The sequence below is a fragment of the Cherax quadricarinatus genome, chromosome 68, assembly GCF_038502225.1.
Source record: "Cherax quadricarinatus isolate ZL_2023a chromosome 68, ASM3850222v1, whole genome shotgun sequence".
Taxonomy (NCBI): Eukaryota; Metazoa; Arthropoda; class Malacostraca; order Decapoda; family Parastacidae; genus Cherax; species Cherax quadricarinatus.
Genome location: NC_091359.1, coordinates 11560368 through 11575970, shown reverse-complemented (window position 1 = coordinate 11575970; position 15603 = coordinate 11560368). Strand labels below are relative to the sequence as shown.

At 40.7% G+C, this 15603-nt stretch overlaps 3 protein-coding genes across 4 annotated transcripts in view; all 3 read right to left on the bottom strand.

Moving 5' to 3' along the window:
* Positions 1 to 15603, bottom strand: part of LOC138854763 (uncharacterized) — a 593204-nt gene that overhangs the window by 15253 nt on the left and 562348 nt on the right. The gene's annotated exons all lie outside the window — the stretch shown is intronic.
* Positions 1 to 15603, bottom strand: part of LOC128697611 (uncharacterized) — a 230879-nt gene that overhangs the window by 34429 nt on the left and 180847 nt on the right. The gene's annotated exons all lie outside the window — the stretch shown is intronic.
* On the bottom strand, positions 8220 to 9431 carry LOC138854725 (keratin, type I cytoskeletal 9-like). The gene has a single exon (XM_070099496.1). The coding sequence runs from the start codon at positions 9166 to 9168 to the stop codon at positions 8332 to 8334; it is 837 nt and encodes a 278-aa protein (XP_069955597.1). The 5' UTR covers positions 9169 to 9431; the 3' UTR covers positions 8220 to 8331.

Here is a 15603-nt window from a genome sequence, read left to right as displayed (position 1 = left end):
TGTAAACGTAGAGGGATTCATACCTCAGAATGTGCACTACAGGCAAATCCGTATCTGACTCTTGGTTGGTTAATTGGGCTCAAAGCGTATCGACTACTCAAGAGGGTTATTAAGACGCACCTAAGTTCCCCAGTCTTCTAATAACATGTTTATTTTTTCACTATAACCTACCTTGTCCATAATTACTATCACATTTGCTTTGTCTGTTTCGTAAAGTGAAGTCCAGGACCTTTCCTTAATTCATGGTATAACTTTAACAAATGTTTGAGGACAGTGTTGGAGAGGTCTTAGTGAAGCTCAGACCTCGGCAACACTGTTCATCACCTGTCAAGGAAACCTTAATCGCTAATTTAGAGACTAAAGCAATTTCTCAGCATATAAACAGAGATAAATCCCTATGTATATATAACCTCAGACATCCCTCGATGTAGATACACTGAGGCACATGCACTTCTTGTACAGTATATACACACAGAGACATACACCAGTCTATGTATATATATATATATATATATATATATATATATATATATATATATATATATATATATATATATCGAGAGGTGTCGCCAGAGATCTAGATCTACCGTTCTTAACCCAGTTACCAAAGTAACGTCAGTGTTTCACTTTGAAGAACGTCGGATGAATGATACTGACAGTATAATGACAACCTTATTTGATTGGGTGTTTTAACAGTACCATCAGATAGGTCTCAATTTTCTGATCGCACTTCAAAAGTTTTTATCCCTTTTCTCTGCATTATTGCATTTATTGGCGCTGTAGTACATTATACTTGGCTACATTTTACTAAACTGAAATCGAAACAAATATGGCTAAAAATATATGCAACAAATCGACGTTGCCTGTAGAAGGTCGGTTGCCTAGAAGTCCTGAATTTCCGAAGATGTCTGTTACTGCCCCTATGGAAGGGAAGTGGCAGAACAGTAGTGTCTAAGGACACGCATGAAGGAAGGGTGACCTATAACTCTGCAGCAGGTATTATCAGCAACGACTGCTGGCTTACAGATGTTGAACTCAGTGCAGGTTATGTAACATTTGACCTTATTCGGTCATCAGGTCACCAATCATGTTCATTTTAACATGTTCCCATTTCCTGCCTCACGTGGACTCACTCGAGATGATTGCTGTCAGTGCACAATATATCCTCCTAAGACCATTATCAAGTCACAGCCTGGAAGCGTCGCCTAAAATTTCCTCTAGACACTCTGAGCTCTTTGTAAAATGTTCCAGCCAGAGTTCTGCGACTTTAAAGTCGTGTTGAAAAACAACGTTGTTTTTTTATGCCTGTTTTGTCACCCAGCATGCAAGACAGTAGCTCAGGGTCCTAGTATGTCTTCATAGATACAATTCAAAGTTAGCTAAGCACTTCCTCGAAGTATTAATGTTGTGTCTCAAAAGATAGAACGAAGATCCATGGTTGTTAATATATATGGCAGTCAAGTAATTATTATCACGTACAACTTCTTCATTCTGTATATAACATTTACTTATTTGTCGCTGTAATCGCTGTTGCGTAAGAAAATTCGAAAGTATAATGTTAGCACCATTGTTATATTATATTTTCGACTATTAAAAATTATTACACTCGAAAAAAATTTAACATACTGCAAGAGAACAAAAACTAATTAGAGAGCAGATAATACAGGCGAAACAAAAATAAACCTGATATTGCAACTCATAAAACCTTAAGACAGAAGAGTCACTCTAGTGAAATAAATTTCCTTCCGAAATCCTCGAGAATGCAATAGTCACTATAAGAATGCAATGTCACTTCAGGACATAGAATTACTGAATAAAGATAGCTGGATCTCTATGAGAGTCGGAATGACAAACAAAGTGGGAAAGATTCTCTTACTATTGACCTATTTTCCTATTCCAGAGAGGTTATGCGTTCAAGAATTCTGAGGAAATAATTGAGGAAAGTCCTTCCAGGAAGCTTGCTCCCGAATAGGGGTATATGCATAGAATAAATGTTAGAGAGGAAAGAAACGGTGAGGGGGGGAAATAAATGTAAAGTGCTCAAGAGAGCTGGACAGCAGCCGCCACCTTCTCTCTAAAGTGAAATATAAGTGATCACTTGATGCCAATTGACGTCCATAACTATACAAGCGAGGCCGTAATACGAGAGGTTGGTTGGAATACCGTGTTTCCCTCTCCGAGTGGGAGAAAAATAATCCTTAAAGGTGCATAAAAAAGACACTTATGTACAGTTATGTAAAGTTGTGGACAGTTATGTACGTAAGTGTCGTTTTTACACATGTTGTCTATCACTATGCCATTTACTGGAAAAAAAAAATATAGGATCTAGAACCCATATAAGAACTTCAAGGTTCAGTAACATTACAGTTAACTATTTGACAAATAATTATTGCAGAACAAAGGAAATATTATGAATTATGTATTGAGTTTATTCCCAAGGCCTATATGACTTGATATAGCAGCATTGTTTACGATTCCTGAATTTTTCATATAGTTCACTTAACAAGGACTAGAATATAACATGATATGCATTAATCTGTTTGTAATTCCAATGGAAAAACATTAGTCATTATAAGATATAAAATGCATATCTTTAAGATTGGATAAGTAGAAATGAAAATGTGAGTACCATTTCACATATTGTATTCAGTAAACTTGAAACATGATAACGTATGTGCAACGCTTGGAATCTTTATTGACGATGATATGACTGATGAAGCCTGTGCTGAAGGCTTCATCAGTCATATAGAAAGATGAATCATACTTAAGAGATATGATCGTTGGTGAAAGACGAAGTAGACGAAGTGGAGAGCCTGTTCGTTGTGACCACTGCATCCAGCCCACACACCTCAGCGAGTCTCCTGAGTCGCTGAGTCGCTTTTGCACTCAGGCAGTTGCCTAGGTGCCGGGAGTGGCTCGGGTGGAGCAGAACCTTTTAAAGAGATGAGTCTTATACTAGCGACACCACTTGAACCGAAGCTAACTGCTACACAACTTGTGCTGAAGCCGACTCACCGTGCCCTTGTCGTAGGGCTGTAATCGGTACTTTTTCAAACTCCGACACTCCATCGGGAGCCACTGCCTGGTCACCACAAGGAGAGGACCTGGGCTAGGACCCGACCTAGCAAATCTAGCTGAACCTTATCAGTGCATCATCCTAGATGCAAGATGATCATTCTCAGCCTAAAGCAGAATTAACAGGCCAAAGGCTTGCATAGAATGCGAGGTGTAACAGCTTGGAGATGTCAGATGTGAAATGGGCTCAGTAGTGGAAGTAGGGCATGCCAAATAATTGCTGCCTGCTACACCTCACTTCCCTGTATATATGCCTCTAGCTAACTGCTTCTGCTTTAGGCTAAGAGGGTTATAAGCTGTATCTAGAGTGATAGACTTATTACAACAAGCAGACTTTCTACCTCCGTCTACTTAGTCTTCCACCAACGCTGATGATAATAGTAATAATATCTTTATTTTACTACAAGTACATGTACAAGGTATACAGTCCTAACTGACAACAATGACATACTACTATATAGAAAGTCCCTTGTTATGCTCCGCATTTCGAGCAAATTGGGTCAGTGTCCCAGGATGCGACCCACACCAGTCGACTAACACCCAGGTACCCATTTTACTGATGGGGAACATAGACAACAGGTGGAAAGAAACACGTCCAATGTTTCTACTCTGGCTGGGAATCGAACCCAGGCCCTCGCCGTGTGAAGCGAGAGCGTTAACCACCAGGCAACCAGATGTCTCCAGCAGTATGAATTCATCTTTATATTAAACTGATGAAGCCTGCGGCACAGGCGAAATATTTCACCAGTTAAGATTCTTAATGCTGCACATGTTTTACTTATCAACTTGACGCATACCATTTGTAATATGGAACTTGAAACGTAATGAACAGATCTAATTCGTGTACGGTGCGGGTGAGCACTCGCCACACTCCCTAACTGTCCAGTGGTGACCTCAGCAGCTATACTATACTGTACTTTGTCTGTTAAGCCTTTCTCAGCAGTTGCCACCATAAGATAACACACTTATTACGACAACAACATTCACTTATCATCACAACACTATGGATCTTCGTTTGGACTTTTATATAAATTACTATAGGACGAATGTATCATGAACTGTTTCCATATGATTCCTTAGAACATTTCCATAATAAATGTGCTGGAAACATATTGAGCAGTTGGGTATATTTTACAGAGAGTTAAAACGTTCCAGGTGTGATCAATGAGTGGTTGGACATATTATTGAGCATGAGATATTGGCTGTAGGAAGTACGAAGCTTCATCTTTCGTTCTCTCCCGAACTCTGTATTTAAGTTTGTTATGATCATTTTAGCCTCTTTCAAAACTATTTTCATATAGTGAAATGTGTGCATAAAATAGTAGCTTCCCTTTCAAGCCGCTTAGTGGCAAACAGAGGTTGATGGGAGGAGGATACTGCCAATTTCTGGTAGGCAGGAAAGAGAATTCTTCGAAAACCAGCAGTTGAAATCAGAAAAACTATTGCACAATCTTCCTAAGGACGGGGTCTTGGAACTGCAGCTGGTCCTGATGCAAAGATTGCTCCAAACAGAGGAGAGAAGGCAGGATAACACGTAAGGGGTTACCGACAATATGTGGACAAATACATTTATGCACAGTATGAGGTATTTATCGAGGAAACGTTTTGCCACCAGTAGCTTCTTTAGGACAGAAGAGGCAAATTTTGCTCGTAAGCAGTTGGAGAGGGAGCAGATCAGATGCAAGATAAGTATGGCAAATATTAATGATAAGAGCGTGGCAGCATTGGTGCCCAAATGCAGTGAGGCTGACCTTGGCTAGTATTTCGAGGTCTTCGAATACCAGGCACCTGCACTGAGCACTTACACAAAACGAACAGTACTGTTATACACCCAGTTGTGCGGGAAAAACTAGAGACGACATCCGCAATGTCTTCAAGAGTATCAGGACTGAATTTTTGTAAAGGCGTCACTCCTGAAGGAGAACGAATTGGTACCCGCCAAGTCCCAAGAAAAATTGTGTATCCTTGGTTGAAAGACAAGCTAATAATGCCAAGACTTTGCCAAGAACAAAAAGACCACTTCTGGAAGTGGTCTTTTTGTTCTTGGCAAAGACCACTTCTGGAAGTGTTGTGGAGGTTGGCCGGCGTTTTGATAATCTAGTGTAACTGAACCTACTCGAAGACTTTTAATGAGGTCTACAGGTATCCGAAGGATAAGTTATACTCATCGGTTGTGGATGCTACCAAAATGGCGGATAGAAACAAGATGCATCACATAGTTAAATGTTAAAGGCCATTCAGCTTCAGCAAAATCAAGACCTAACGGGACCTCATAAAATATTACTACTTGGGAATTCTTCGCTCGCCTAACCCTTGGGCACGACCTACTTCCACATTGGGCAAATGTGACACCACCTACAACTGCTGCACCTCTCCTGCCTACGGTTTATAAGCTGCTTCTCCGCCTATATGCCGTATTCTATTCAAGATTGATGGACTGACCACATCGACTCAAGGTTGAGGGACTGTTTACCTCATTCTCCTCCTGTTCTTCAAATTTTTTCCTGTGTATGGACTGATGAAGCCACTGTGTGGCGAAACGTTTCTTAAATAAAGATACCCAAGAGTTGCACATGTGTCTAATTTATCAATGTGTCGGTTCTGTGAACCATTCATCTACAAATACTCAGAGGTCTAATATTTCTGAGCCATTGTGGGACGTCCAAACACTTATCAACAGGCGCCCAGGCTGTGAAAGCTCTTGATACACACTCGAAAATAGTAGTAGTTAAAACTGCAGTGAGCCCGTTTTAGAGTACTTCTCGTGTAGCTTTGAAGCAGTGTGTCACTTATTGATGTCGCTTCCAGGAACACATGCTGAGTTTAACGTCTAATAAATGCCTATGACGGGGTTATAGCTAGCGTAACTATTCACAGCTAATTTTGGAAAAGATTTTTTTTCACTGTAATATGCGTATGCTGCTCTCGGGTGAATTCCCTGCTTGTGATGAGTTATTACTATCATAAACGACGTGCTAATTTTAGGAACTCTGTGCGACGAGCATCTGGTGATTTCGAAGACGCACAGGTAATAAGTACCTGAGCTACTTGCATTGGCGGCTGTGAGGGCTGTCAATGAATACTGCACTGGCAATAGGGCGTGATATTGACGACTCGCGTGATATTGGTGATACTGATTGCCGCGCTCTTCTCGGCCGTCCTTTTCACACCAAGCCACTCATTCATTTGTTGTCCAGCCCAATTTCTCGTTTAAAGACGCTGCTTAACAGTGTTCAACTCCATTGCTCCCTTCAATCAGGGTACCTAAACAAGCCTTGATTCAGAGAACAGGAGTTACCCTTCCACTTCCTTGATTAAATCCAGTTGTCTTCCATCCCCTACGACTTTAGCACGTTCACATATATAAATAATAACTGCCAAACGAGTGTTTTCCTGACACGACACCCAACCCCGAGATGATGTAACATGCAACTGATGATCTTCCACCCGAGATATACATATTACTCATTGTTTCTACTAATGAGGACCTCAGCTAAAGGCACACAAATTTTCAAGAATACATTGATGATACAAAGACGCTGGAGTAAACAATACTCACCGTTTGAGGAATAGAAATTTACATTTCAGTATCTCATTCAGCTCATCGGAGCTGCAACGCGTACCTAAGATGCAACAGGCACTACCCCTCTGAATTGCAACATTGAGCCACTGGAGCAAAAAATTAGCTGCTCTGGGATCTATAGTTACCCCAGTGAGATTTTATGCCTATCTCCTTAAAGAACTTGGATGCGCTCTTTCCTCATGAGCCAAGAGTCACAAACTATGATAACAAACGTGTAATTATGAGCATGTTCACTATATTTTCTAGACTTGTCGGACTCCCTGAAGCTACCAGCTGCCCCTCCTTACCTCTTGGTGTATTGGAAATGACTGTAAAACACTGTCGACGCACATGTCTATTTCCATGCTACCTGCTTGCCGTCTGTCCAGACTTGTAAAAAAATCCATCTGGATGCTTCTGCTTGCCATCAGATCAGCATAGCAGGGACGGCTCCTTTATTGTTGGGCATCCGGCTGTTGTGAGGCTCCTCTTGATGACTTTATTACCTTCTTCGCGACTTACGGTCTTCCCCTCGTACATTCAGCAAAAAGACCATTGTATCCGAATCGGTCTGCTGATTCACTGTCGCATTTACACCTGTCTTGGGCGAGGACGGGGGGCGGGAAGGCAAAGTAAAACATCAATGCGAATGATCTGCAGGTTTAAGGATATGTCAAGGTAAGAACTGTGGACAGTTAACGGAAAATCCTCCTAATGAAAAGCTTTTACTCCCAGGTGATCTCTGTCCTTACCTGACATTCTCCCAAGGGATGTTGTGGCTATGATGTCCATTACCGAGTCATCCCATGGCAACTGTTTGCAGTTGTTGGGAGAAGGTCTGTCAAAGTATCCCAGATCCTGGTTCATTAGTGAACCTTTGGCAGTGACTCCAATATTGTCCATTAGGTGTTCCTGGAGAATCGCTACTTAAGTTCGCTTGACGCCACAAATGAAGCTAATGATGTAGTGTGTTATCTGTGATGCCTCGCGAACACCCATGTCTCCTAATCTGACCGGAAATGCAGTTTGGTCCCAGTGTCCGTCTTTCAGAGGGTGAGCACCTCAGGAGGTTGTCGTATTCATGTAGTTCAGGGTTATCAAATGAGGATAAACATCCTAGGCTTCGTGGGCTTCTAGGTTGCCTATTCGATGATAAATTCTTCTCAAATCTCTAGTTTGTTCTTGGGAATTGCTGCAATGACTACAGTTCCCATAGGTGTTCGAGCCAAGACGCAATTTACGGAGGCAGTGTTTGACTCACCTGGTGATATGGATATCACCGCACTGATCACTTGCTGATTAGCTGAAATCTTGCCTTTGGTTTGTTGTAAGAGGGACTGACACGACCCATCCCCGTGTCCTCACCTGAGCAAGATCTGCTGAAGTAGATCCCTTTGTATTGTTTACGTGTGTTTGGATTGCTAGTTACACCGACTCCAGGAAGAAACAATCACTTATCACACGACTAGAAAATCTGAGGTTAGATTTCATAGTATCTGTCGTTTACTGCAACCCTTCAACATAGAAAAAATGCGCAATAAACTTTTATTCTGCGGGAAAAAAAATAATTTTTATGCTGAAAGCTTTATTTTTAATTCATAAATTAGATACAACATTAGGATATAGATCGAAAAATATAACTAATTAGTTTTTAATAGCGTAGGAAAACTAGAAATAATTTAGAATTTCTTCCCCTAGCCATAGACGCGGCCGAAGGAGCCTCCTCCGGAACCGAGGCCGCTGACACCAAAGGTGCCATGAGATCCACTTCCCAAGAACCGACCACCGCCGCCACCACGAGAACTATAGCCGGAACCACCAACAAATGAACCCCTCAAGCCACCACTTGAGAAACCACGTGAACCGCTTCCAAAACTGCCAAAGCCACCATGAGAACCTCCGAAACTACCACGGGAGCCGCCAAATCCTCCATGAGAACCACCAAATCCTACACCACCACCACCTACGTATCTTCCACCAGAAAGCCCTCCAATGGAACCACCAGAGAAGCTGCTGCCTCCAAGGTGGCTTCCACTAAAGCCGCTGCCTCTATGATGACCTCCAGTAAAGCCGCTACCTCCATGATGACCTCCAGCAAAGCTGCTGCCTCCATGAAGACCTCCACTCAAACTGCTGCCTCCACCAAGGTGACCTCCACTAAAGCTGCTGCCTCCAAGGTAACCTCTGCTAAAGCCGCTGCCTCCAAGGTGACCTCCAGTAAAGCCACTGCCTCCAAGGTGACCTCCAGTAAAGCCGCTGCCTCCAAGGTGACCTCCAGCAAAGCCGCTGCCTCCAAGGTGACCTCCAGCAAAGCCACTGCCTCCAAGGTGACCTCCAGCAAAGCCGCTGCCTCCACGGTGACCTCCAGCAAAGCCGCTGCCTCCAAGGTGACCTCCACTGAAGCCGCCACCTAGGTGGCCTCCGCCAAATCCACCACTGCCACCACGATAGCCTCCTTCAGCCCAGGAAGATGCCACCAGGAGGCCAGCACTCACGGTAAACAAAAGCAGTTTCTGAGATAAATACAGCATCACAAGTTACACAGGCGCCGATTTAGTCTTGTCAATCACATAATAATTATAAGTATGAAAACCAAATACCACAGTGAATATAGGAAATAAAACCTGAGCGCTTTCATGCGCTTACACACACGTCTAAAGATTCGTGTGTAAACACACGAAATCGCTCAGGTTTAATTTTCACTACTATATTTTTTTTCATATTTGCAGTCACGCGTTTTGTGATTTATACCAAATTAATTGTAAAATTACACCACATGAGAACTTAAGTTAGATATAACAATAACGGGAAAGAGACTAACCATTGTTGACGCAGATGAGACAAGTGTGTACTGCTGCTGTTCTTTTACTGTCTTCTTATATACTCGTCTTCTCACTGCTCACCTTCGTGCCTCCACACCACAAAGTTACTATTTTCGGCTGCCTTCTCACAAGTGGCAGTATTTGCAACACGTTTACTCTAATTTTACTCTGGCCTAATGTTCTAATTGTAATACACTTAAGTGGTATATTACGAGGTTTTCAAGTGCATGAAAGAGCATGTTTTTTAAAGTAACATCACACATATACACACTCGTGTATAGGCGTACGTAGTGAATTTTTCCAATTCCACCTCCCTCTCCACCAATCACAATAACTCACATGTGCAACACCCTTATCTGCCACATTTATATAGTGTCTAGTTTGGCGGACCAGGGACGGATCTATTATGAAACTAATGAAGCGTAAGCTTCAGGGCCCCTAATCCCGAAGGGGCCCCAGAAACCACTTTAGTACACATCGCTTAAAAACAAATTGGATATACTGTATGAGAATGTGTTTTTAAATATAATGTAATTCATACAAAATAATAGTTAATTAAAAAGCTATTAATCATGTAGGTTTGCCGTTGCTGGTTGCGAAGGGGCCACAAATAACAGTTCAGGGCCCCGGAAAATGTAGATACGCCGCTTCTGACATAATATCTTGCATCCTCTTATTTTTCTCTCCAATTAATCCCCCTCCACTTCCATACACATCACTTCCTTACCCATCTCCTTATTCAACACTCCCTCGTATTTTCCTGGTGCCCATTCATACCCTGCCTCCAAAATTTTCAACTCCATTTATTCTACAGACTTGCAGGAACTTACGTTTTAGTCATGTTTACAAACACATGAAACTTCAATAAGTAAAGTAATAAGTACAATTATGATTATGATTATCATTATATGATTACCAACTAGACAGGTCCTGAGGACCTGTCTAGTTGGACCAGCAACAAATCATTCTACCCAAGAAATAAGGTTTATTATTTGTCCAGTGCATTATTAAACTCTAACCAAATTTTAATTATAAATGAATCTAATTTGTACAAACCTAAGGAAACATTCATATTATTTTCAAAACTGCTTTTTATGAAACAAGATTCAATTATATTCCTGTCGACCATGGACTTGCTTGATACTACTTTCTCAACTTTTTGAAAATCAATTGAATGGTTAAAATCTCTCACATGAATAAATAGAGCATTGGAATCTTGTCCAGTTCTAATGCCATATTTATGTTGTTTTAATCTTAGTTCGAGACTTTTACCAGTTTGACCGTAATAAACTTTATCGCAAATTTTACAAGGAATCTTATAGACACATCCGTCAGCATTTTTGGGGGGAATTCTTTATCAAAAGTTTTTTTTTACTGTATCAAGATTTTTAAATACAACTTTAATATTAAAAGTCTTAAGAAGAGAAGGCATATCAACCAAGTTCTCATGGTAAGTGAGAACCAACATATTTTTAGTTGAATAAGGCTGGCTGTCCCTTTTTGGGTTGTAAAAAGTATTTCTAGCAATTTTAAATGATTTATCAATTACGTTTCTCGGGCATTTCAGATCATTACCTATTTCATAAATTTTGGATATTTCATCTATGAACTCTGGATTACATATACGTAAAACTCTCTCTCTCTCTCTCTCTCTCTCTCTCTCTCTCTCTCTCTCTCTCTCTCGCTCTCTCTCTCTCTCTCTCTCTCATATATATATATATATATATATATATATATATATATATATATATATATATATATATATATATATATATATATATATATATATATATATATGTATATATATATATACAAACACTGATCTCTGGCTGAAGGAGACTCGAACCTCCGAACCATAGGACAAGGTACGCAGTGCTTTACCAATCTACCCACACTGGACCAATACCTTGGCGTGTAGCATGAGCTACACGTTTGATCCAAGGCAGCCAGCTTTCAGGGAGAAGGCTTACAGCTTTTCATCTCATCCCCTGCATGCATCAGCCTTACTAGAGATTTGAACAATGCAAGGAATTCGCGAGAGCATGCGAAATATACACAAACACTGATCTCTGGCTCGTAGGTTCGAGTCTCCTTCAGCCAGAGATCAGTGTTTGTGTATATTTCGCATGCTCTCGCGAATTCCTTGCATTGTTCAAATCTCTAGTAAGGCTGATGCATGCAGGGGATGAGATGAAAAGTTGTAAGCCTTCTCCCTGAAAGCTGGCTGCCTTGGATCAAACGTGTAGCTCATGCTACACGCCAAGGTATTGGTCCAGTGTGGGTAGATTGGTAAAGCACTGCGTACCTTGTCCTAAGGTTCGGAGGTTCGAGTCTCCTTCAGCCAGAGATCAGTGTTTGTGTATATTTCGCATGCTCTCGCGAATTCCTTGCATATATATATATATATATATATATATATATATATATATATATATATATATATATATATGTCGTGCCGAATAGGCAGAATTTGCGATCTTGGCTTAAATAGCAAGGCTCATCTTGCCATATAGGACAAGTGAAAATTTGTGTATGCAATAATTTCGCCAAAATCATTTTGAACCTATCGAAAAAAAACATATTTCACTGTGTTTGTTTATTAAATTATTGTAAACAAATCTAAAATATATTTAGTTGGGTTAGGCTAAAATAAATTCTTCTTGTTATAATAAGGTTAGGTAAGTTTTCTAAGTTCCTTTTGGTGCAAAATTATAAATTTTTGCATCAACATTAATGAAAAAAATATATCTTTAAACGTGTAAGAAGCATAAATAATAGGAGTCCTCAGGTTGTTCTTCAACTCTATACATCCTTGGTTAGGCCTCATTTAGATTATGCTGCACAGTTTTGGTCACCGTATTACAGAATGGATATAAATGCTCTGGAAAATGTACAAAGGAGGATGACAAAGTTGATCCCATGTATCAGAAACCTTCCCTATGAGGATAGACTAAGGGCCCTGAATCTTCACTCTCTAGAAAGACGTAGAATTAGGGGGGATATGATTGAGGTGTATAAATGGAAGACAGGAATAAATAAAGGGGATGTAAATAGTGTGCTGAAAATATTTAGCCTAGACAGGTCTCGCAGCAATGGTTTTAAGTTAGAAAAATTCAGATTCAGGAAGGATATAGGAAAGTACTGGTTTGGTAATAGAGTTGTGGATGAGTGGAACAAACTCCCAAGTACAGTTATAGAGGCCAGAACGTTGTGTAGCTTTAAAAATAGGTTGGATAAATACATGAGTGGGTGTGGGTGGGTGTGAGTTACACCTGATTAGCTTGTGCTACCAGGACGGTTGCCGTGTTCCTCCCTTAAGTCAAGGTGACCTGACCTGACTAGGTTGGGTGCATTGGCTTAAGCCGGTAGGAGACTTGGACCTGCCTCGCATGGGCCAGTAGGCCTGCTGCAGTGTTCCTTCGTTCTTATGTTCTTATAAGAAAGAAGGAACACTGCAACAGGCCTACTGACCCACGCGGAGCAGGTCCATGTTCCCCCCCCCCGGATTAGACCAATGACCCACCCCGCCGGATTATACCAATGACCCACCCACTCTGGTCATCCCCACTCAAGGGTGGAGCACTGTACCAGACCCAGCAGCAAAGCTAGTCAGGTCCAACTCACACCCACCCACACCCACTCAAGTATTTATCTAACCTATTTTAAAAACTACACAACGTTTTAGCCTCAATAACTGTACTCGGGAGCTTGTTCCACTCATCCACAACTCTATTACCAAACCAGTGCTTTCCTATATCCTTCCTGAACCTGAATTTTTCCAACTTGAAACCATTGCTGCGAGTCCTGTCTTGGCTGGAAATTTTCAGCACACTATTTACATCCCCTTTATTTATTCCTGTTTTCCATTTATACACCTCAATCATATCCCCCCTAATTCTACGCCTTTCGAGTGCTATATATATATATATATATATATATATATATATATATATATATATATATATATATATATATATATATATATATATATATATATACATATATATATATATGTATATAGTGGAACCTCAAAAATCGAACTGCTCCCAACTCAACCAATTATGTAAGTGTATTTTTGTAAGTGCTTTTATAAGTGTATTTTTGAGGGTCTGAAATGGACTAATCTAATTTACATTATTCCTGATGGGAATAAATTCGTTCGGTAGCGACACTTGAACAGCCTTCTGGACCGAAGAAAGTTCTATATTTGAGGTTCCACTGTATATATATATATATATATATATATATATATATATATATATATATATATATATATATATATATATATATATATATATATATATATATCGTGCCGAATAGGCAGAACTTGCGATCTTGGCTTAAATAGCAACGCTCATCTTGCCATATAGTGCAAGCGAAAATTTGTGTATGCAATAATTTCGCCAAAATCATTCTGAACCAAACGAAAAAAATATATTTCACTGTGTTTGTTTAGTATTAAATTACTGTAAACAAATCTAAAATATATTTAGTTGGGTTCGGCTAAAATAAATTGTTCTTGTTGTAATAAGGTTAGGTAAGTTTTCTAAGATTTTTTTGGTGCAAAATTATAAATTTTTATATTAACATTAATGAAAAAAATATATCTTTAAACGTGCAAGAGAAAATTTCAGAAAGGACTTAATTTTAAATGAGTTCTTGCTAATTGACCAGTTTTACATATTCGGCACGAGATATATATATATATACGTGTGTGTGTGTGTGTGTACTCACCTATTTGTACTCACCTATTTGTGGTTGCAGGGGTCGAATCTTAGCTCTTGGTCCCGCCTCTTCACCGGTTGCTACTGGGCCCTCTCTCTCCCCGCTCCATGAGCTTTATCAAACCTCGTCTTAAAACTGTGTATGGTTCCTGCCTCCACTACGTCACTTTCTAGGCTATTCCACTGCCTGACAACTCTATGACTGAAGAAATACTTCCTAATATCTCTCTGACTCATTTGTGTCTTCAACTTCCAATTGTGGCCTCTTGTTTCTGTGTCCCCTCCCTGGAACATCCTGTCTTTGTCCACCTTGTCTATTCCACGCAGTATTTTATATGTCGTTATCATGTCTCCCCTGACCCTCCTGTTCTCCAGTGTCGTCAGGCCGATTTCCCTTAATCTTTCTTCATAGAACATTCCCCTTAGCTCTGGAACTAACCTTGTCGCAAACCTTTGTACTTTCTCTAGTTTCTTGACGTGCTTTATCACGTGCGGGTTCCAAACAGGTGCTGCATACTCCAGTATGGGCCTGACATACACGGTGTACAGTGTCTTGAACGATTCCTTACTAAGGTATCGGAATGCTGTTCTCAGGTTTGCCAGGCGCCCATATGCTGCAGCAGTTATCTGATTGATGTGTGCTTCCGGAGACATGCTCGGTGTTATACTCACCCCAAGCTCTTTCTCCTTGAGTGAAGTTTGCAGTCTTTGGCCACCTAGCCTATACTCTGTCTGTGGTCTTCTGTGCCCTTCCCCTATCTTCATGACTTTGCATTTGGCAGGATTAAATTCGAGAAGCCATTTGCTGGACCAGGTGTCCAGTCTGTCCAGGTCTCTTTGAAGTCCTGCCTGGTCCTCATCAGATTTAATTCTCCTCATTAACTTCACATCATCTGCAAACAGGGACACTTCTGAGTCTAACCCTTCCATCATGTCGTTCACATATACCAAAAATAGCACTGGTCCTAGGACTGACCCCTGTGGGACCCCGCTCGTCACAGGTGCCCACTGTGATACATCATTACGTACCATGACTCGTTGCCTCCCTGTCAGGTATTCTCTGATCCATTGCAGTGCCCTTCCTGTTATATGCGCCTGATGCTCTAGCTTCTGCACTAATCACTTGTGAGGAACTGTGTCAAAGGCCTTCTTGCAGTCCAAGAAGATGCAATCAACCCACCCCTCTCTCTTGTGTCTTACTTCTGTTATTTTATCATAAAACTCCAGAAGGCTTGTGACACAGGATTTGCCTTCCATGAATCCGTGCTGGTTGGCATTTATACTCTTGTTCCGTTCCAGGTGCTCCACCACTCTCCTCCTGATAATCTTCTCCATAACTTTGCATACTATACACGTCAATGACACAGGTCTATAGTTTAGTGCCTCTTTTTTGTCTCCTTTTTTAAAAATGGGAACTACA

What these genes read in the sequence shown, in the direction of transcription:
- LOC138854725 (XM_070099496.1), bottom strand. Translation starts at nt 9,168, where the DNA reads ATGCTGTATTTATCTCAGAAACTGCTTTTGTTTACCGTGAGTGCTGGC.